At 40.6% G+C, this 19,541-nt stretch overlaps 3 protein-coding genes across 6 annotated transcripts in view; all 3 read right to left on the bottom strand.

Annotated features, from left to right (window-relative positions):
- LOC145467914 (solute carrier family 4 member 11-like) overlaps window positions 1-1,657 on the bottom strand; it is a 20,695-nt gene extending 19,038 nt beyond the window's left edge. The window contains exons 1-3 of one of the 2 annotated variants that reach the window (XM_081451547.1): window positions 1,584-1,657; window positions 367-582; window positions 1-34 (exon numbers count right to left, since the gene is read on the bottom strand). The exon at window positions 1-34 is cut by the window's left edge and continues 22 nt beyond it. In XM_081451547.1, coding sequence (XP_081307673.1) covers window positions 1-34; window positions 367-460 — 128 coding nt within the window. In that variant the 5' untranslated portion in view covers window positions 461-582; window positions 1,584-1,657. Of the gene's footprint in view, window positions 35-366; window positions 1,561-1,583 lie in introns of those variants that run through there. The other variant, XM_081451546.1, reaches the window with a different exon arrangement.
- Window positions 1,658-1,723: 66 nt separating this feature from the next.
- LOC145467969 (uncharacterized) lies at window positions 1,724-8,775 on the bottom strand. 2 transcript variants are annotated; one of them, XM_081451623.1, is made up of 7 exons: window positions 8,463-8,775; window positions 7,513-7,909; window positions 6,825-6,863; window positions 5,224-5,295; window positions 4,815-4,904; window positions 3,829-4,048; window positions 1,724-2,898 (listed from the first exon to the last, which is right to left on the bottom strand). In XM_081451623.1, the coding sequence occupies exons 1-7, from the start codon at window positions 8,683-8,685 to the stop codon at window positions 2,635-2,637; spliced, it is 1,305 nt and encodes a 434-aa protein (XP_081307749.1). In that variant the 5' UTR covers window positions 8,686-8,775; the 3' UTR covers window positions 1,724-2,634. The 2 variants fall into 2 exon arrangements, with proteins under 2 accessions (XP_081307749.1, XP_081307750.1); XM_081451624.1 differs by lacking the exon at window positions 6,825-6,863 and having other exon boundaries at window positions 8,463-8,772.
- Window positions 8,776-10,144: 1,369 nt separating this feature from the next.
- Window positions 10,145-19,541, bottom strand: part of LOC145467887 (uncharacterized) — a 35,247-nt gene continuing 25,850 nt past the window's right edge. The window contains exons 18-31 of one of the 2 annotated variants that reach the window (XM_081451503.1): window positions 19,481-19,494; window positions 19,285-19,335; window positions 18,801-18,887; window positions 18,549-18,605; window positions 18,216-18,463; window positions 17,750-17,837; window positions 17,246-17,299; window positions 17,009-17,078; window positions 16,598-16,640; window positions 15,700-15,780; window positions 15,527-15,583; window positions 14,772-14,841; window positions 14,226-14,349; window positions 10,145-13,201 (exon numbers count right to left, since the gene is read on the bottom strand). In XM_081451503.1, the coding sequence (XP_081307629.1) occupies window positions 11,457-13,201; window positions 14,226-14,349; window positions 14,772-14,841; window positions 15,527-15,583; window positions 15,700-15,780; window positions 16,598-16,640; window positions 17,009-17,078; window positions 17,246-17,299; window positions 17,750-17,837; window positions 18,216-18,463; window positions 18,549-18,605; window positions 18,801-18,887; window positions 19,285-19,335; window positions 19,481-19,494 (2,789 nt within the window). In that variant the 3' untranslated portion in view covers window positions 10,145-11,456. The remainder of the gene's footprint in view (window positions 13,202-14,225; window positions 14,350-14,771; window positions 14,842-15,526; window positions 15,584-15,699; window positions 15,781-16,597; window positions 16,641-17,008; window positions 17,079-17,245; window positions 17,300-17,749; window positions 17,838-18,215; window positions 18,464-18,548; window positions 18,606-18,800; window positions 18,888-19,284; window positions 19,336-19,480; window positions 19,495-19,541) is intronic. The other variant, XM_081451504.1, reaches the window with a different exon arrangement.

Genomic DNA, 19,541 nt, shown 5'->3' with positions numbered 1-19,541 from the left:
GAAGTGTCTGGAACATCATCTCCACAAAGTGAATCTGAATTATAGGACAAAATTCCACTCTCAGAATTATTAAAATAAAAACTTTCTCCCCTTCATGAACAACTAGTATATTCTCTCTTTTGGTGAGTTAGTGTCTAACTGTAGTCTCTATTCAATTGTTTAATCTTTTGCATCGGCCCTTGTGTTCCAAACTCAATTTTCTTATGGCTCACCGGAGTAATGCAATAATGGCAATACCAGAGTGTTACCCTGGAAATGTTTACACAAATTTACATAAGTAGACTTCCATCAGCCTTAGCTTAATTCGTCAAATTCAGTTTTCTCGTTAAGCAGGCAAATAAAAAACGTCTTAAGTTTATGACTCACCCGCGGTCTCGTTCCGCAACTCCTGTCCACTAGAATTTAGGGCAATGATCTCTACCGTCTCTAACTCACTCTCGTCTTCGCTAAGCCTGTGCATTTGGACTGCCGGCGTCAAATTTGTTTCATTATCCTTAGGAGTTCCTTCATTTGTACCAAGGCTGTCTCTGCCTTTAGCAATACCCTCTGGCTTGGAACTAACTTTACCTTCTTTAACTGTATCTGAACGTGGAGTGAAGGATTTTTCCATACTTTCGGATTGAACAATCGTAACTACGCTTGCTGTGAACTCGCGGAAACGTTGTATTTCAGATGAGCGCAGGGCCGAAGAATAATTCAAAAGCTAAACACACGACTCATAGTTTAACAGATGTCAGTTCATAGGTCTTTTAAGACCCTTAAAACAACAATTTGGACGAAAATAGCGCTCTAGCAACTCGCGCTACCACACCAATCACGAGAAGAACACGACTTGAACAACATGCGGCCTTGCCGCCAGTTGTCAAAAGACACAGCAGAATCAATTACCTCTTATCTGATTGGCTCACTGCTCGTCTGTCGAAACAATGTTAAGGGAGGGGTAGGAAGGGGCATCTAAGAGCTGACACAGCTATCTTTTTTTTTTTTTTCGTTTTTGGCCAAAACTCGCTTTCCCAATAATTTACATAACTCTCCCTTGACATTTGGCTCGATTATCTTCCGCCATTTGCTCTTCTCGTGGAGGGCGTAGAGTAGACTCGAGAGAGCGGCAAAAATCGAGCCTACCTTGACATGGACTTTGGGAAAACCCGTGACGGTCAAATTTTTAATGATAAAACATGTGATGGTTTTTCCCGTGGAGTATACGTTCCATTTCTGGAGATCAGAATATACCCGTATTATTTGTTCAAGGCATCGTAGAGGATACCTGCTGCCCCAGGTGTTTACTGAGCTCAAGGCAAACTGGGAAGGCAAAATGCTCTGGCCAGGCCTAACCAAAGTAATAGTTATCAGAGACGAAGGAACGACTCAAAACGTACTATTGTATTCGAAAGTTTCCTGAACATTTGGTCAAATCGTAAACACCACTGAAAAAACCCATCTATTCCACCAAGTTTTTCCACAAATTAAACCCGGCTGATTAGGCAAATAGCACCAACCTCTTTACAAATTAAGGTCCCGAAAGCCCGACATGCGTAGGTTAAGCTCGTTGATAACAACCAAAGTGACAATTTAAAGGATACCGTGAATTTTCGACGGGAACTTACTTCATCAACATTTCGCAGTTTTAGCTTGAAGACAAACTCAACTGAAGTTCAATCTCATTAGACTTCATGTTTTTAATCGAAGGTGTAACAAATGTTTAGACAATAAACCAATCACCTACGAAAAGACACGCTTTATTGACTCACATTGAAGCAAATTTGAAACCAAATTCTGTCAGTTATACGAAGTCAATAAACGACAGCTGGAATACTTTCTTCCCTTTTTATTTTTTATTTCACCCTAGTAGCAGAAACTTAGAGTTCTGCCATTATTGTAACACGATAAAAAGGGGCCTGCGATTAGCAGATGGAAAGTTACAAATTGTACAGAAAACAAACTTGTGAAAAATATTATTGGGCTTCCAACCTAGGCATAATTTGAACAATACAGAAACACCATTATTGACAACTGGAAATGAGTTGCAATTAAATACAGAACTGAAAAAGCAAATACTTCTTCACTATCACATTTAAGACTAGACTGTGGATGATCTCAAGGCCAAGCATGATTAATTAACTGGCTGAGTGGTTCAGGGCCACACTCGGAAATGAGTGATATTTTTTACTCACTATCAGGTGAACAAGTTTGATATCTTACCATATGCACAAGCTTCACAGGTTAACACTAAGTAAAAGAACATCAGAGTCAGGACAAATTTGATTGGCCTCAGTTGTCAGAAAAGTATAATTCCGTCAATAATATTTTTTATGTTGTCTTCTTTTTGACTAGTTAAATTCGCAACTCCATATAAAGACACTCAAGTAACATGGAGTACAATGACATAGCACCTTGCTCTAGCAACATAACTATCACTATATACTGTCTGCTTGTCAAGTGCATTTTTGTTATTAGCACTTGTTCAATTATTGAGAAATACTGTCTTCTTTTGTGACTTATTAAATGAGTTCTGGAAAATCGTCTTCTCTATTTGTCAAAATGCACGCAAGATTCTCCTGGTTCCTTTTAACATATGCTGCACTCAAGTCTTTTGGAACACAAGTTCCCTTTTTTTTTTCCACAACTGGTCTGTTAACCAAGAGTGGGGAATTCCTCAGAATTCAAGGCAAAGTTTGCAGCACTATCTTCAGAATCAGCACGACCACTGCTAAATCCGCCACTATATCCACCACGACCTCTTCCCCTACCACCTCGGCCACCACGACTTCCTCTTTCACCTCTTCCACCACGACTGCCCCCACGGCCTCTCCTTGGTTCATTGTTGCCTTTGAAATCTACCTGGATATTGACCGTCTGCTTGACACGGCCAGATGTCTTAATTTTTTCCTCTATGACCTGAAAAGGAATGAAAAATGTAAAAAAAAAAAAATGATTGAGAAGATGGCTTTGCCCACCTGGTTTGACCATCCGGAGGAACGTTTTTCTTACAATGAAGTTCAGTTCAAAAAGTTTTGCCCGCCTATGAAAATCAGTTGCCCTCCTGCTAAAAAGTTAATGAAACCCCTATATGCATCAAGCATCGTTCCAACCTCCTTGTCCGAAAGTTTTTAACACTGGAATTTAACTCACTCTGTCATTGAAATTTGTGGAATAGTGTTGGACTTTATATATGCCATTACTGTTGCAAACCAAAGGTCTAACTACTCTCGGGTCCATGGTTTCCATTTAACTTTAGCAGGAGGTGAAGAGAGTCAGCAGCACTTGTTCCTGGGAGGGGGGGGGGGGGGAGGTAGGGTAAGGGTCTGGAGACACTGGACAGTGATTCATCCTGTGTATAGTGTTATCTACTGGGGCTGGATAAATTGTTATCGTGTGCATAGTGTAGTATGTTTTGCAACAATATCATTATTTACTGACAAGAAATTTGCCTAGCCCGAGTTGTTTGAAAGGTGGATAATGTGTTACCTAAACCTAGAGAATATCTGAGTGATATTCCCAAATTTTCAAAACTGCAGTTGTTGCAATAGCCTCCATTTAGTGCAAAAATAGAGTTATCCATCTTTCGAACAACTGGAGCCTGGTAAACAGCATTGTCCATCTTTTGTATTACAGGACCAGAGTAATAGAGAGCAAAATGCAGGAGCCAGATAGTATCTGCAAGGATCTTGAATTAATGGGAAAAATGTGACTGGCACATGGAAAAAACAACTTACTCCACATGGGAAAGGTAGCTTACTTTGCATTTTTTCACTTTTCTCTTGTGGATTAATAAGAGAGCCTGGAAAGTAGGATTGTTACAGGATAGGAAAGCTTTGATCAACTTACTCTTCTGGCTGCAAACTGTTCATCATCCTCATCTTCAGTTTTCTTGAGGACCTTTGTATCTTTCCACATCCCCTTTTTCTCGCCTTCTCCAGGTTTGCGAAGTTCAAATGTTGCTTTAACTCTTTCTTTTTCTTGCATCTGTTTCCACTCATCTAAAGTCATTTCTTTAGGCGGTTCTTCCTCTTTTGTCTCTTCATTTTCTTTATCTTCTCCTTGAGCACTTCAACAAGATAAAGTACTATGAGCTATTTAGCTCTTGCAGTGACAACCTAACAGTTGGTGTATTGGATTTTAGATAAAGATATTGAGAGATTAATCCCAGGCCAAGGACATTGTGTGAAGGTTTTTGGTAACATAATTGATTCTCACAGTTCCTTCAACTCACCAGCGTCATCATTTGTCATTGGAATTACGATCTTTATGATCATAACTTACATTCCATTACCATACAAGAATTTTCAGAAGTGCCTTTGAACAGCAAAAGTTGAGATGAACATTGGCCTATAAATATACCACTTCCATTGGTGGCAAAAGCCCAAGCATAAGTATAAGCCCAGAGCTGTCATTAAGGGCTGTAACCCTTAACACCTGTTACAGCTGAGAATACTTGATTTTCCCTTGATGCTATGGGTGAAACTGCCTGTTGTTGATATAATTCACCAACAAAGTAACAAGTTGCCAAGGGTGTGGAGAACAAGGCTACAAGTGACTCAAAACTTAATAACAGCCCTGTAAGCAAGTAAAGTTAGAAATACTATAAGGATCAGCACAAGAGGAATGATCACATGTGTTGTCTCACACACCTCTTTACAGAAGAAGAACAAGTGGTTGTTATTTATCTGAATCACTTATTCCTACTCAAGGCAAGGTAAGAAAGAGTCTTTCTCTTCCTCCATACGTGCCCATAAACTTGTGCAGCTGTTGTGTCACTGGCAAAAGTAAGCCTTCAAAATAATACTAGTAAAAGTCTTTGCTGTCAAACTTACTCATCCACAGTTTCCTTGACGATGTCTGGATCTGGGGAAGCTTCTGCCCAATCCGTCACCTCAGGCTGAGGAAAGACTTCTGCATCTTGACTGTAAATAAAACAACAGCACTGATATAGGATAAAGCTTTTGGAAAGCCAAGTAATGATCAAATAGGTCAGTTTTGCAAGGTAACTCTTGAGATCTTCAAAACAACTAGTTGTGACTGCACAATTTTGACAACTGTAATTGGAAAATAAAGAAATCCAATACAGTGGGCATGATGGTGTCATGTTAAATATCTTTCACTGTGATCTGTTGATAGATAGTGTACATTTATAGGAAGAAACATGGACCACAGAGAAGTCTAGACAATCAATAAGTCCAAATAACCAAGGTTTGGATAGCAAAGTACCCTTAAATTACGCACCCTGAGCCTTCCGTTGGACTTCCCCAGTTATACTGTCCTCCTCCATCACGCTTGTCTTGTGGCTTCACAGAACTGTAAACAATAAGATTACACCTGTGAGTAACAATATTTTGAGTACTTCAAGAAGTGTAAGTAAGTGAGCCGTAGTACTGTTGTTCATGATCACTAAGAAACAATTTCTGGTGCAGGTTTAAGCTCTTTCTAAATCAAACACAGCTGCAGGAATATTCTTTACAAAGCAAATCTGGTTTTCGCTGGTCAACTCTCCTATGAAAAATGCATTTGACATATTAAATGGTTTCTCTGAGAAGGCTCTTTCAGTGTTACAAAAATAAACATCTAAAAAAATATTTTAGGGATGCAAGAGCCTGAACATTTAAAAAGGTTAAAAATCTCAAGGGGTTAAAAAACTAAGCTCTGCATTAGATTTCTTCTCCAATTACAGTCCTCACTTTCAGGAAAAAATTACTTGATATATAGACACTATTTAGACAGTCACCACTGTAAAACAACCCTGGAGACAAATTAGCATCTTAACCACATGACTCACCAAAGTAATATTTCATTTCAAGTCTTTGGGGGAATTTGATTGCATTTTAATTTCAAATTTAGATGCAATGCATTTACGAAGTTGATCTGAAAAGAACAAGCCTGAACAACTTAAAAATCCGGATTGTAGCAATGAAAAAATCTAGTAAAAAAACTATTGCGCACTAATCAACACAACAAGATTATTATTCAGTATGTAATTACATCTTATAACAGATTATTCATAAATATTAGCATCAGAGAAAAAGGAAATTATAATATGACCTAATGTATTAATTTTTCTGCAATTTCTTTTTCTCAGCAATGACAAAATGATGTGATGATTTCATGCAAACAGTAATTCATTGAATTAACTCATTTTGTTTGAGTTTTGGACAGGCAAAGGTTAAAACAGATTGGGAAAATGCTAAATACAAGTTAAAGTACACATTTGGTTACCACAGGCACATTTACTCCCCTTAAAAATTGTCATTATTTCCGTGTTTTATTATTTTAAGACAGTTGGATTTCTAGCACTGTATTGATAACAATTTATAAACCCCTAATCATGAAACAATGTTAAAAAATAATAAACCAGAAAGCAATTCAAGAGCTTTCAGTGTTAGATGTAGCAGGAACCTGGACCTTTGGATCTAAATTCTTTGTTTTGTTTGGATCCTAATTTTTTATTTCTAAAAATTACTAGTACTTTTACAACCTTAATAGTTTTGAAGATCTAAACATTGCAAACACAGTTCACTGTCTATTGTGCATGTAGCTTTATCCTGATGTTTGTTTTTAAAATGTGTCATTCTATTCCAGTCAAAAAAGGGAAAATAACAATTGTGGCAAGGCCCAAGGAGTTCCCCTCTCACTTTGACTCAGTGCAGATGCTTTCCTTGCCTTGACCTTAGATAAAAAGAAAAATCTTACACCAGAGAAACCCAGAGAAAGATAGAAAGAAACAACGGTGCTTCCGTCTTCTTAGAAGTTTAAATTCAAGTGCAAATTAACTTCCTGTGATTGGATTTATATCATTAGCTAAAAAAATTAAATTAGAATGTTTGTCCAACCTTCTGTCCCCACGACTTGAATTGTCCAGTCGGGGGCCCCTAGGACCACAAGAAGAGGACAAATTTTGTTCACAAAACAGAAATGTTTTCAAAACTAAGGAAAATATTTTGCTAAATAAACAGTTAAAAGTAGTGTCTATGTTAGAGAAATAAAGTGTTGTTGTGCAAATCCATTTGTTTTTTGGTACATTATGTACAGTAAAACAGTTCCGCTGTTAGTATAAAATTTCAGATATAGAGAAACAGAAGATTTTACCAATAACAGTTTCAAAGCATCAAAACAAAAACAAATTGGCATTTCTCCAAAGAAGCAGCTGTAAATATACATAAAAGACAGTTCATGCATTATGCTTTTAAACTAAACTTATATTGCTCTGAAAGAATAGCAAAGGAAACAGCTCCATAGACAGACTAATTTGAAAAACACAACTTGTATATAAGATTCAAAGTTCAATACAAACAAAACATTGGCAGAAAAATGAATGGGATTTAAAACCTTGCACAAGATGAATAAGCTAAACATGAATATTCAAAAAGTTTAAAGGTACAAACTTCAAACTTCAAACATCCGTGACAAACTTGTTAGCTGGTAAACCAGTTTTGAACTTTTGAAGGGATAAGCCGCCAGGAACTGACGTGAAAACATTATATTTATTGCAAAAGATGATTCAAAATAACAAGGACTTACGAGCGATCGCTGCCACTTCTTCTTTCGAATTCTCGCTTCCTGCCGAAGCCACCACCACCACCACCGCCGCCGCCGCCGCCACCACCACCACGCGGACCAAATCCTCCACGGCCTCTTCCACCACCACCACCTCGGCCTCCACGGCCTCCTCCTCTTCCCCTGTCGAAGCCACCTCTCTCCCTATCGGCTCCCTCCTTATCTGGAGAGTCAGGATCCCCTTGGGAACCTTCTCTTCTGCGATTAAATCCACCGCCGAATCCACCACCTCGCCTTTCCCTTGGAGCGTTCTCATCTCGGTCTCTCCTCTCGCTTGGACCGTTTGCTAAACGAGTATTTTTCTCGTTTTCTCTTCTGACATCGCTTTTACCGCGACCACCACGTCTGCTATCTGTTCTCTCTGCAAAAGGAAACAATTTTTTTTTTTCAAGAGAACGGTTCCTGAAATCGACGAAATGGAAAGCCAGTGCGTTAGAATTATTTATGGAGGACAACCTACCCAAGCCTAACATGACAACACGTGCTGCAAACTGCTCGTATTTTCCGCTTCGGAATTACTGTTGTTGTCTAATGGCTGATCAAAAACGCTACGCGAGATGTAAGTGATGCTAAAAACGATTTTGGATTCACATTCACTTGGCTCAAACAAATTTCGCAATTTACGTTCCACGAGCGCGCTGCGTGAAAATTGTAAACTTATTTTCATCGCCTTGGAAGAAAACAAATGTTGTGGCAACCACTACAGAACAAGGCTTTATCAAGTACAAAACGTCTTTGCCAAAGTTGAACATTCTACGCAAGTGATTGGAAACAAAGGAAAGAAAGAAAATGGGACTGCAAAGTTGAAAAACACAGAAGAGAGACGTTCACATGTGATCTGACAAGACGATGGCGTCAGAGTACAACTTGTACATTCGACGGTACATATATAAGCTTAAACTTTTGATACAAACCTTCCCTCTTCGATTCCTCGTTTACATTGTCCTTCCTGCTAACGGCTGGTTTCGTTTCCTTGACGGGCTGTTTAACAGCTTTTTTGTCTTGTTTCTTGGCCTTGTCTTTCTTGGCCGACTCCTCCTTTTTCTCCTGCTTTTGCAGAGTTTCTTCAGGATCTTCCTCATCTAAATTTAACGCACCGAAGCGATTATTCACTCCTATGCTGTATTCCACCTCCATTGTGGATGGATGCGATGGAAAAAGCACAGATGATGGAAGATTGTGCTGCAAACACCACTCTCCTTGGAACTCAGCAGATTTTCAATCCCCGAAAAGCTACGCTAAACGCGCGATGCATGCTTGGAGGGAACTTGGTGGGTGACGATCGCATGGAATCATGGGTCAAAGTTTAACGAGAAAACTACTTTTGCGAGACAAACGAAATCTCTTCCAGTTTCTATTTCTTCCACTTTCTTTCGTATTTTTCGTCGGTTTGGTTTGCAATCCGAAATATCTGGCAAATGCGGAATCGTTTAATTTTTGATTTTTTAAAACAGTTAATTTGTTTTTATCGCATTTCTGTTTTCTTTTCCCTGTCACGATTATCCTATGGTTGGTCGGAGGATTGTTCCCAGCCGGAGAGGGAAGTGAAAATACATATATCTTATTAGATGTTTTGGTGTGTAATATCGCTGTTTAGTATATTCTCAGCTCCGACTATTGCATTTCTAGCTCTCTGATTGGCTCAAAAACTCCGACTATGAGCCATTAGTCGGAGTTTTACCTTATATGGAAAACAGTGCGCCAAGTTTAAAAATTTTCCGCTCTGTAAAATTGTTGAAATAAAAATCGGCGGCAAAAACCCGATTAAGAATATACTAAAACAATTATTCCATTCGACCTTGTTGGATATGAAGTGATCATAACCAACTCGCGCTACGCGCTCGTTGGTTATTTATCACTTCATATCCAACGCGGTTTCATGGAATAATTGTTAAATATTTTACGAGTTGTGCCGTATTTTGACGAGACCGAAGGGCGAGTCAAAATAAAAACAACGACTAACAATATACAGCGATACTACACACAAAAAACATCTAATAAGAGATTTATTATGCAACTGCTGTAGTCAATAACTTTATCAATGAAAGAGGGAGAGTGTGACAGTTTTGCGTGCGCGCGCCGACCTGTACGGCAAACAGATTTTCGAATGTAAAAATACGGCAAACAGGTTTTCTAATGTACAATATCGCTGTATATTTGTCCTGTTATTTGGACGATATTCGCTGCAGTTGGATAATAATTCCTTTTATAACCTGCCTAGCCAAGGAAGGTGCGGTTTTAGCGCGGTATGTTCTGCAAGTGTGCATCGAATTTGTTAGGGAAAATCACGTGTTTTGATTTGCGCCTCACACCCCAACACAATTAGGGGACAGTCTTTTCGAAAAGGTCGTAATGCCCGACCCGAAAACTTACATCTGAGACGCGCGCTTTTTTCAAGCAGCGAGAGGGATGGATGGATGGATGGAGAGTACAGCGTTTCCAAACAAGACTCCATTGAAAGATAGGGGGAGGGTTGAGAAAATAGTCCGTAAGAGGAGCCTGTCCGTAACCACCAACAAACCAAAAATATTTCTTTCTAGCCCGTTCCCCTTGACCAACGGTCCGAAAACGAGAGCTCTCCCAGAGCTCTCGTTTTCCGACCGCTGGTCAAGGAGAACGAAGACTCTGGGAACGAGATTGTGTAAACGACGAATTTTTCAACTTTATGTTTCTTTATATAATTACCACGTGAGTGCAGCCACTCAAAATGCCTTATAACTGACAAGCAAATAGGGACTCTACATAATTCGGCAGTTATCTTTGTTGCCGATAACTATGGCAGATAGTCACTCGGGTCGTCATGCAACGACCCAGAACGAGACCATGATAGTCACATGGCGCTAAAAAACAGAACAAAACAAAACAAAAATTGCTATGGTAGATAGTCACTCGGGTCGTCACGCAACGACCCTAAACGAGACTATGATAGTCACGCAGCGCTCAAGCTCCCCTTACCCACCCCCTAAAAGGGAAAACTCAACAAAGAAAACAAGAAAACATCGCGAATAAGACTTCGTTTAATTGAGTTCGCCTTTTAATTTTTTCGTTCATAAGCAAGAATGATCCTGACTTAGATCCAGGGCAGCATTTAAAAATATATCTATGCATTCGCCACTATAGTAACAATTCCGCCAAAGACGACCTCAAGTTCAGTAATATATACACAGCGACATGACACAAAACTAAATTCCATTCGAAGATCTTTGTATCCAACAGCACAAAACTTTCCAGATCGAACTACAGAACTTAATGTACCAGTACAAAAATATATCTATATTTAGATGTTTCCTTGACACAGATACACAAATATAATTCTTACGTTAAAAAACTGTGGTCTCTTTTACAGGAAATACAAGTAAGGTAAATGTCAATAGTCCTAGTATTATGCCAAATGTGTTACTGATTGATGGGTGTACAATGTTTAAAAGAATTCAAAGTAGATGACGAAATGTAAATCGCCATTGTTTTCCGTTATCAGGGTACTTCATCAAAAAGAATAAATATAGGATTGATGCTAACCAGTAAAAGACGCTGTACTATTTATGAAAGCTTCCTTAAAAAGCTTCCTTAAAATGATAATCTCACAACACACACTTCTTCCACAAACGGTACTAATTCAACCAAGGTTTCGAGTCGCAAATATGCACAAACGTTTTTAACAACTTCTGATATTGTCATATAGTCACATACCCACTTGTCACCAAATCACTAAGTTAAACCCACTTCTATGATCATATAAAACCACTCTCAGACGATTCTGTACTTTCAACAATTCTTCCTTTCCTTTGCCGAAGGACGCGAGACGTATTTGACTTCTATTAAATTACTAGGTATTTCATTAAATATAGTTTATTGTCCACAATTTCTACATCACTTGCTACCCGACACACACGCCGACAAAGTATCGATTACACAAACTGGGGTTCACGATCCTCCTCGTCACCGTCTTCGGGAAACGGAGAACGAACATTTGTCCGACTCGACCTCGGACTAGTATTTGGGCTTCTTCGTGGTCGCTCCGATCTATGCTTGTCATCAAAGTCTTCGGTATCGAGTGGAATATCTATTTCTCTTGGTGACAAAGTTCCCACGTCGTGTAAGTCTAGTTTAAGAGAATCGCCTCGTTGCCGATCAGGTTTTAAAGAATCCATCGAGTCCAAACGAAGTCTGTCGAGAATCAAACTTCGTGGACGCTCGGTATTTTCCGACTTATCTTTTTTATTCCGTCGTCGCAATTCGTCGTGCTTTTCATAGTCAGAAGATTTCGTTTTTTCAAGTTTGGTTTGCAGCTGATTTCCAGCAACTGCCTCATTTCTTCCATCTTCCCCGTCAATCAACCGTTTCCTTGGCAACTTAGGACTACCGCTGGCCGAGCCAGATCCACTTCCGGAATCAGTCATTGTTTTTTTCGTTCCCATGTCACTGACGCGCTTGTACATCCCACGCTCTCTCTGCTCAAACAGTTGTTTCCGAGAAGCCACCGAGTTCGGGTTGAATAACTCCGAGTTTTTCCGATTGGAGTCGACGCTGGACGAGCGATTTCGTTCGTATTGCTGAAGGCGATCTTTAACCGACACCCTTGTAGGGTAAGCCGATCGGGTCTTCGGTTTGGAATCGGATTTTTTTTCATCGACAACAGCATCGACTTCCCTCTGTTCGGCAGCGACTTCAACTGGACTTTCAACTCTATCCGGATTTTTAGAGTCAGTCGACGCATGCTCAGTAGAGCAGTTTGGAGTTGAAGGCCTACGCTCCTGCAAAGCTGTCATGACAGGGATAATAAGCTCACGTGATCCCGCCTCCACAGGAATCTCGTGAACGGACGGTGTCTCATCAGCTGCTGATGTTATAGAGACGTCAAAATCTTTTTTCTCGATGGAAGGAGATCGAGCAGGTTTTTCCGCCACAGGGGGCGGTAGTACTCTGGTTGGCGAAGCTAATTCTTTTTCTTTTATTTTCTCCTTAGTAGGGGATGGTAAAGGACTGACTACATCCCCCTGAGGCACGGGCACCTCGTTTGTGTCAATACTAATAGTAGTTGTTGGTTCGCTAAGAACAGAAGTTTGATGATCTCCTTCAGTCACGCTATCCTTTTCAAGCTCGTCACTCTTAGTGCTTGTTACAGTGTTGGAAGAAGAACTAGCAATATCGGAAATCGTTATGAAGGATACCTCCTCATCGATGGCATACGGGTCTCTATTAAGATTTGTGTCACTAGATGACGGTTTCATTCCTCCTATTGGACAGAATCCAGTGTTAATATCATCAACTCGCTGCACTCGACCAGGAAGATCGGAATTTCTTTTCAATAAACCCAAAGTTCGCGGACGAGGCTGCATCCGAGTTCGTAAATCGGACTGATCATCAAACAGTGTCGTCTCCTTGTCGGAGGGTCCGAAGCCTGCCGAGGTGTTAATATCGGAGAGATCGGGTAACAACGAATCGGTGTCGGGAAAATCCGAAGTAAAGCTTGGCGCAAAGGAGTACAACGAAGAACTCGGAGAAATAATCGAGTAGGAGCCGTCGTGAGGCAAGTTGATTTTATCGTCATCAGCCAAGTTTTCGTTGGATGATCGTGGAGAGTTAATTCGCCTTGGTGCTCCAAAATGAGAAGAATCAAGATCGTCATCTGGAGTGCGAGATCCACTGGTTCCTAAAACAACACAAAGGACAGATGTTATCTACAGCTGTTCCCACAAAAGCGCACATGACAATGCCTTCTAACGTCATGCTTTGCGTATCTTAAAAAGTTTAGCCTAAATCACCTTAGAGAATCTCGAGCTCATAATCAGATAACTATATCTAAGGCCGCGAGTTCACGAGTTACCCTTCTGATTTTGCCCACATTTGCCGACATACTCGACGCCGCAGTTGACCGTTTCGTAAAGGGTCGATGCCACTTTCGCGACACTTTGAACTTTTTTTAACTATTAACGAATTTTTCTCCGCTAAATTAAAGAAAAAAGAAAATTTTTAAGTAACCACTCAGTATCGAACCCAGAACCTCTGTTGCCTAACATCCCTCTTATACCACTACACTGTACCAGGTTGATCCGCCAAATCGCTCCAAAATTTAATTAGAAAACGTGACTTTCTTAAATATTAATGTTAGAGTTGCCCAAACCATCAAATAAAAGCTAACCGCAAGCAAACCAGTGTGAAATTAAGCATTTGGTGAGTGCGTTTTACTCCATCAACAAATTATAACTAGTTTCAACCTTGTCCAGGCCTAAACTAAAACAGACATGGCATCGTCCATTCTGAAAGGCTCGGTTACCAATGATGGCATCGACCGTTAAATTAACAAATTGACGTCAGTTTTCCATGCGTCTGTCCTGTTATTGATTATGAATTTCGTCATAACATTGTCAAAGTAGCTGTGGATCCACGAGGCGATAGCCGAGTGGATCGCAGACTACTTTGACAATGTTATGACGAAATTCATTGTCAATAACAGGACAGACGCATGAAAAATTGACGTCAATTTGTTAATTACGATAACAAATTGTCAAATTGTCCGCTCTCGCTCGTTGACGCATCGCATAAATTATAAATTCATGTGTCTGTCCGCTTATTGACAATGAAAATTAGCCAATGAGTGCGCGAGAATTTCTACAGTTATCGTAAAAAAATGGCATCGACCGTTAACGAAACGGATATCAGCCTCGCCGCCTGACCTTGTGTTGTATCATCCTCGTACTCATCCTCCATATCGCTATCATCACGTGGGACAACAGGTCTTTCATGAGGCGACTCTGGCAACAAAAACTCTGGAATGCTGTAATGAGAGCGATCACTTTGCTGAAAACGGAAAAGAAAGAAAGGTGTATAAATACACTTATGTCACTGGCATTATCTTTGTCCTAGGCTCGATTACCAGCCGCTGATCGAGAAAGGAGCCCGCGCTCCTCCTCCGAACTCACGGGTCTCTTCTCGGGGAGGAAAGTAGACTGTGCTCGAGTGAGCGGCAGAAATCGAGCCTATCATTGCCCTTACAATTTATCATCAATGACCTCGTGCCTACTTCCACAAGGGTGTGGAGACTTTACCTTCTACGTAGACGTTCTTATTTCTCGTCACGCACTCCGCGTGACTTGCATGACGAGCCCAAACATCGCCTGCCAAGGAGGCCAAGAGACATACGAAAAGTCACGTTCGCACACCACCCCGGAAGTCTTTTAAAAACCTGACTGGACTGGACAGACTGAGATGTGATGACTTACCCCGTCACTTCTGCTGTTTGACTTTGCAAGCAGTTCAAAGAATTCTGATCCAAAACCAAGACTGCTTTTCCTACACAGGAAAACAAAATCAGTAATGAGAGTAGGTCAACAAACTGTCAACTTTGAAGGCTACCAAAATTTAGACTATGGATTCCAGGGGCGTTTTGCTGGAAAGAGGGCACTACCTCAAGTTAATTCAACGACGTCAAGATGACTTGGAAACGTCTTTTTCTAGGGTTTGTTTTCATTTAACTTAAACAAGCGCCATTCTTGTGCTGTCTAAAGTTCGAGTCAAAGTTCATTTTCACAATGGAAGGCACATTTTTGGCAACCTTCGAGAGCTTCAAGAAAAGGCTGCGAGAGATCCACTTCCACTTTTTACTTTGTTGTCGTTGTTTTTCTTGTACTGAATAGTGTTTCACCTTATAGCTACTCGTTTGTATCATTTCTAAGAGAGAACAGGAAAGACCTTCACTGCGGTTGTTGCGGAAAAAGCCAAACCAGGAGCAAAAACATTATACTGGTTGTAGCCAGTCTTTTCTCTTAGGATCAGAGGAGTATTTTTCCGCGAAAGCGAACGCATAAGAGCAGTGTGGACGAAAAAGGGTTGGGGGAGTGCCGCACCAATGCCTCGTCCCAATCCCTTCTAGTCTGAAATGTCTTGCCTCATAATCCCAGCCTAATTTCGGGAGAAAACAGAGTGCTAGTGGTCTCCAGATACAAAGGAAAGGATAAAACAAAACACAAAAACTTACGTCGACGGGGAAGGTGACTTTGGTCTATTGTCCGGTGGTCGAGACACGGTTATACTCCTAAAACAAAACGTAACATTCAGTGCAATGAAATTAGTATAGTATTACATGGTTATATACCTCACAAGGAAAACAGACTGCGTTACGTACGACCGTTACGCATGCATTCTACTTACGCTGGTGAGCTTGAGCTGCGAGGTACTGGAGAAAACTCCACGGATGGCTGTGAGCTGTTTGTGTCTGGAGTGTTGATCAAGCTACACGTATGTAAAACGCATGAATCATTATCACAAATTAACACCAGTTGAAGACACATAGAGCAGTTTTCAATTGAGTGTTGTAAAACCAAAACCAACGTTATCCCTCTAACAAATCACAACAGACCGACAATCCAGTGAACCAATCAAAACTTGAAGTAAATACATGTAGCCAACGCGAAGCGCGGGAAAACCTGCACGAGCGAGTGACGGTTGGTTTTGGTTTGACTTCTGATTGGCTGAAAAAGTGGCGTGAGTTTTTTTAAGCTAATCATGTAGCGTAGTAATGTACAACAATAACTTTCGACACTCAAAGTGAAAACCGCTCTTACACCAACAAATATCACAAATTCACACAGAATTCCGATTGTTATTTTCGGCAGCCTGAAACAGACTGAACAAAACCTGGCAGTCACGTGAAACATAACATTAAACCTTCCCCTCCCTACAGACTTGAAGTTATAGAATTTTTACATCCTCTACTGTCAGACAACCCACTCTCATCTTAACATTGTCCACGCTAAAGTCTTTCTATCTGCTAAAAGATTTTCTGACTCTTAGCGGGTTTATATGTTTGATCAGTAAATGTAGATTTACCAAGAGAGATAAAAAATATCAATTCTCTTGACTGATTGCTATCCATTTCTTTTAATTTGAGTTCTGACAATGTCGTGTTACGTTAAAACAACAACAACCTCTTAATTCTCGTAGTCAAACTGCTTAGTGATAAACCAAGAACTTCGTAAATGAAAGCAGTGAGGCTGTTGTATTTGCACCCAAGTCCGTAACAAGCGGTCAATAACTAATGATATCTCACCTCGCCTCATCCTCAGCTTCATAACTCTCGTCCGGATTATTTCCTAGCGAGACAAAAACACGAAATTCTAAACAAAAGAACTCTAAGGATGGTAGAAAACACGACGTCTACAATGCACCAAACAGTACTTTTAAATGTCCCGCCCATTTTCGTACTCATATAGCGATTCTCGGACACTACGGGTACCGGGAAAGTAAACTTTGGTGTCTGGTCCACAACAGGGGGCAGAACATACCTTAAAAAGGTCTGGAATGGGGTAGGAGTTTAAAGGTCCCAGCAGCCGCCCTCTCCCTCCCTGTCCCCTTCCTCCCAAACCCAAGAATTCACGAAGTGACCAGAACACTACACCAACGGGACTGTCTCCGAACCCGACCACTAAAGCTACAAGTTTACAAGACATCGAGGTATTACCAGCTGATCTAATACTTTGGATGGCTACCAGACTGCCTTCTCTTTCACGCGGCTTTGGAGGAGTAAATTTCTGCCAAAACAAGAGAAATGGCTCGTAAAGACTGGAGTAAAAACATGTTAATTGTCTTGACACAAACCCGCTTCTCAAGCACACTTCAGGCTCGTCACGCAATCTATCTTCCGGCTCGGGAGAGATTTCGTGACAATCCCCTTTAAAGTGCGTTGTGTGACACTCACCTCTACTGGTGTCTCTCGTGACAATGGCTCGTCTGCTTCTGGAAGTTCAAAAACCTTAAAAGAAAAAGAAACGGAACATTGTCGCATCCGGGAGAAAGAGATTTCGCTATCAACAAAAATTCCCTGGAAGTATTCGAAGCATCTCCCCTTCGTATTAACCAATAAGCTCGCTGCTAGACGCAAGATAAATCAACAAGAGGGAGAAGGTGAAATAAAACATGTACTGCCCTTCATTTCTTCTACTCGATTTCCCTGCCACTCGTTTCTATTTCTTTCATTAAATGCTTAAGGCTTAAGGCTTACGGCTTTTTTTCTAAGCTTAAGGCTGCTGAATGGAGTTCTCCTGGATTATGGTAGTTTATGGTAGTTTAGGAGTTTCTCGAGGCTAAAGAATGTTTAAGGTAGTTCTCCACTGTCTGACTACTGTAAGTAACCGGTAAGACCGTCGAAATGCAATCATGTTTTCAGCTACCAGTTAGCATTAGTATCTTTTTTGTTTCTTACCTCGGGGCTAGCAATCAAAAGTTCAACCAAGCGAGTCTGGTGAGGCATATCCACAAGTGAAGACAAAGTGGACGCTGCTTCATTTTCGCTGCAGAATAACAATGCAGTGTAGACTTTTGAAACAAAAACAGTAGTAAAACAAAACAAAACTTTTGGATGTCCGTCGCAGTTTTCAGGCTTCCCAATAAAAATGGCCGGTATCCATTTATTTAACAATTATTCCACAAGTGCGCGTCGGATATGTAAACAATAGACCACTTGGCGCGGAAATATACTTGGTATAATAGCTCATAACCCATGATGGCTAAGCCAATGAAAACTCTCGAATTGCATCATCCAATGATCCAGTTTTTAATTAAACACGAAAACACACCCCTCCTTCCCCACCCTGACAACTTTTCTACCAAAAATCCTTAAGAAAGAATATTACCCCGGTGATTACTATCGTAACTGTAGGGTATTTTACCTGGGTCTCAGTAGTGTCGGACCGAACACAATCGCCAGATTACTCCCAGGCATAGCATTCGACTCATCGTGCTCGGAAACTCGCCTCAGATGCATTATCACACGCGCCGCCGTCACTCGGTTTGCTGTCGGAAGCTGCATTACAACTTCCCGAAGCTTGCCGATAAGCTTGTCGTATTCTTCTCCGATATCTTCGTTTTCGGAAGCATCCTTGCACGTCGTGGAGTTGTTAATAAGAGCGAAGCTCTCCTGTAGGGAAATTAATCGAGGCAATCAGTTATGAACAATTTTAGGAAAAAAATTGAAATTATAAAACAGATATTATGAGTCTTACCCTAGCTATTCTGATAAACTCCGGATATAACTTGACAGTAAGAAGCGACTCCGGCAGCTGAAAACAACAAACACACTGTTGGAGAAATTTCCGTATGTGTTACTGTAACAAGCTCTTGAGGCGTGAGTGAGCCGCGCGCGAAGCCCTATCCCGCCAAACGCAAATCACGCTCCTCGTCTGTCCCGAGAATTAAATGAAACACGCCAGCCGGCAATGACAATGAGGAAGGATAAGATAGATTTTGCTTCTCACCTGTCTGAGGTACAGTTTAAGAACGGCAGCAATGACATGCGGTGGCGTGTCGGACAGATCTGCTTGGTATTCACCATTTTCAAATGACTGCGGAAGATAAAACACAGAACGTTTTTAAATTAAGTCTGACTTGTTCAATCTATAGAACTCTCTAACAACTGGGGGGATACACGTGCAGTATATTTGTCTACACCTCTTTCCAATCCTGCATTAATGTTTAAAACCTTTTGGTCAATATAAAAACTCTCCATACTGATGAACACATTTCTTTTGATGTTAGGCATGAGAATTCAGCAGCACATCAAGAGGATATCTACAAGTAGATCATTCTCTATTTTCTTGCCAATACAGGGTAAACTTGTCACAAGGTATGTTCTCTGGTTCATTTTGCCCCTCTTTCCATAAACCCCAAACACATCGTTAGTCACTTTTACGAGTGTTCAACCAATATTTAGTACAGAACCAAATATTTTTCAAATATTACCTGACATAATTTTTCCACCCTGGATTTGACTCCAGACACTCGGTAGATTCCCTGAAAAATAAAACGCAAAACAATCTGAGTTGGTGATGAGAGCTACAAGTAACTCAAATATAACACAAAGAAACAAAAGATAAATGCAACAGAAGGACCACAACAATCTCGCAAAAACATATCATATTGTGTTATGGAAACTTACTTTGACGTCAAGTCCTGCAAAGTAAGCAAAAAATTATGAGCAACTTAAATACACGTCATTA

The sequence above is a fragment of the Orbicella franksi genome, chromosome 14 (assembly GCF_964199315.1).
Source record: "Orbicella franksi chromosome 14, jaOrbFran1.1, whole genome shotgun sequence".
In the NCBI taxonomy this organism is placed as follows: Eukaryota; Metazoa; Cnidaria; class Anthozoa; order Scleractinia; family Merulinidae; genus Orbicella; species Orbicella franksi.
Note: the sequence above shows the minus strand (reverse complement) of the source record. Positions and strands in the feature narration are given on the sequence as shown.

Excerpts from the sequence above, each read along its gene's own strand:
- LOC145467969 (XM_081451623.1), bottom strand. The coding sequence starts at position 8,685 with ATGGAGGTGGAATACAGCATAGGAGTGAATAATCGCTTCGGTGCGTTA. Across the intron at positions 4,049-4,814 it reads GTCAAGGAAACTGTGGATGA|TGCTCAAGGAGAAGATAAAG; the intron begins GTAAGTTTGACA and ends ATCTTGTTGAAG. Across the intron at positions 2,899-3,828 it reads AACAGTTTGCAGCCAGAAGA|GTCATAGAGGAAAAAATTAA; the intron begins GTAAGTTGATCA and ends ATTCCTTTTCAG.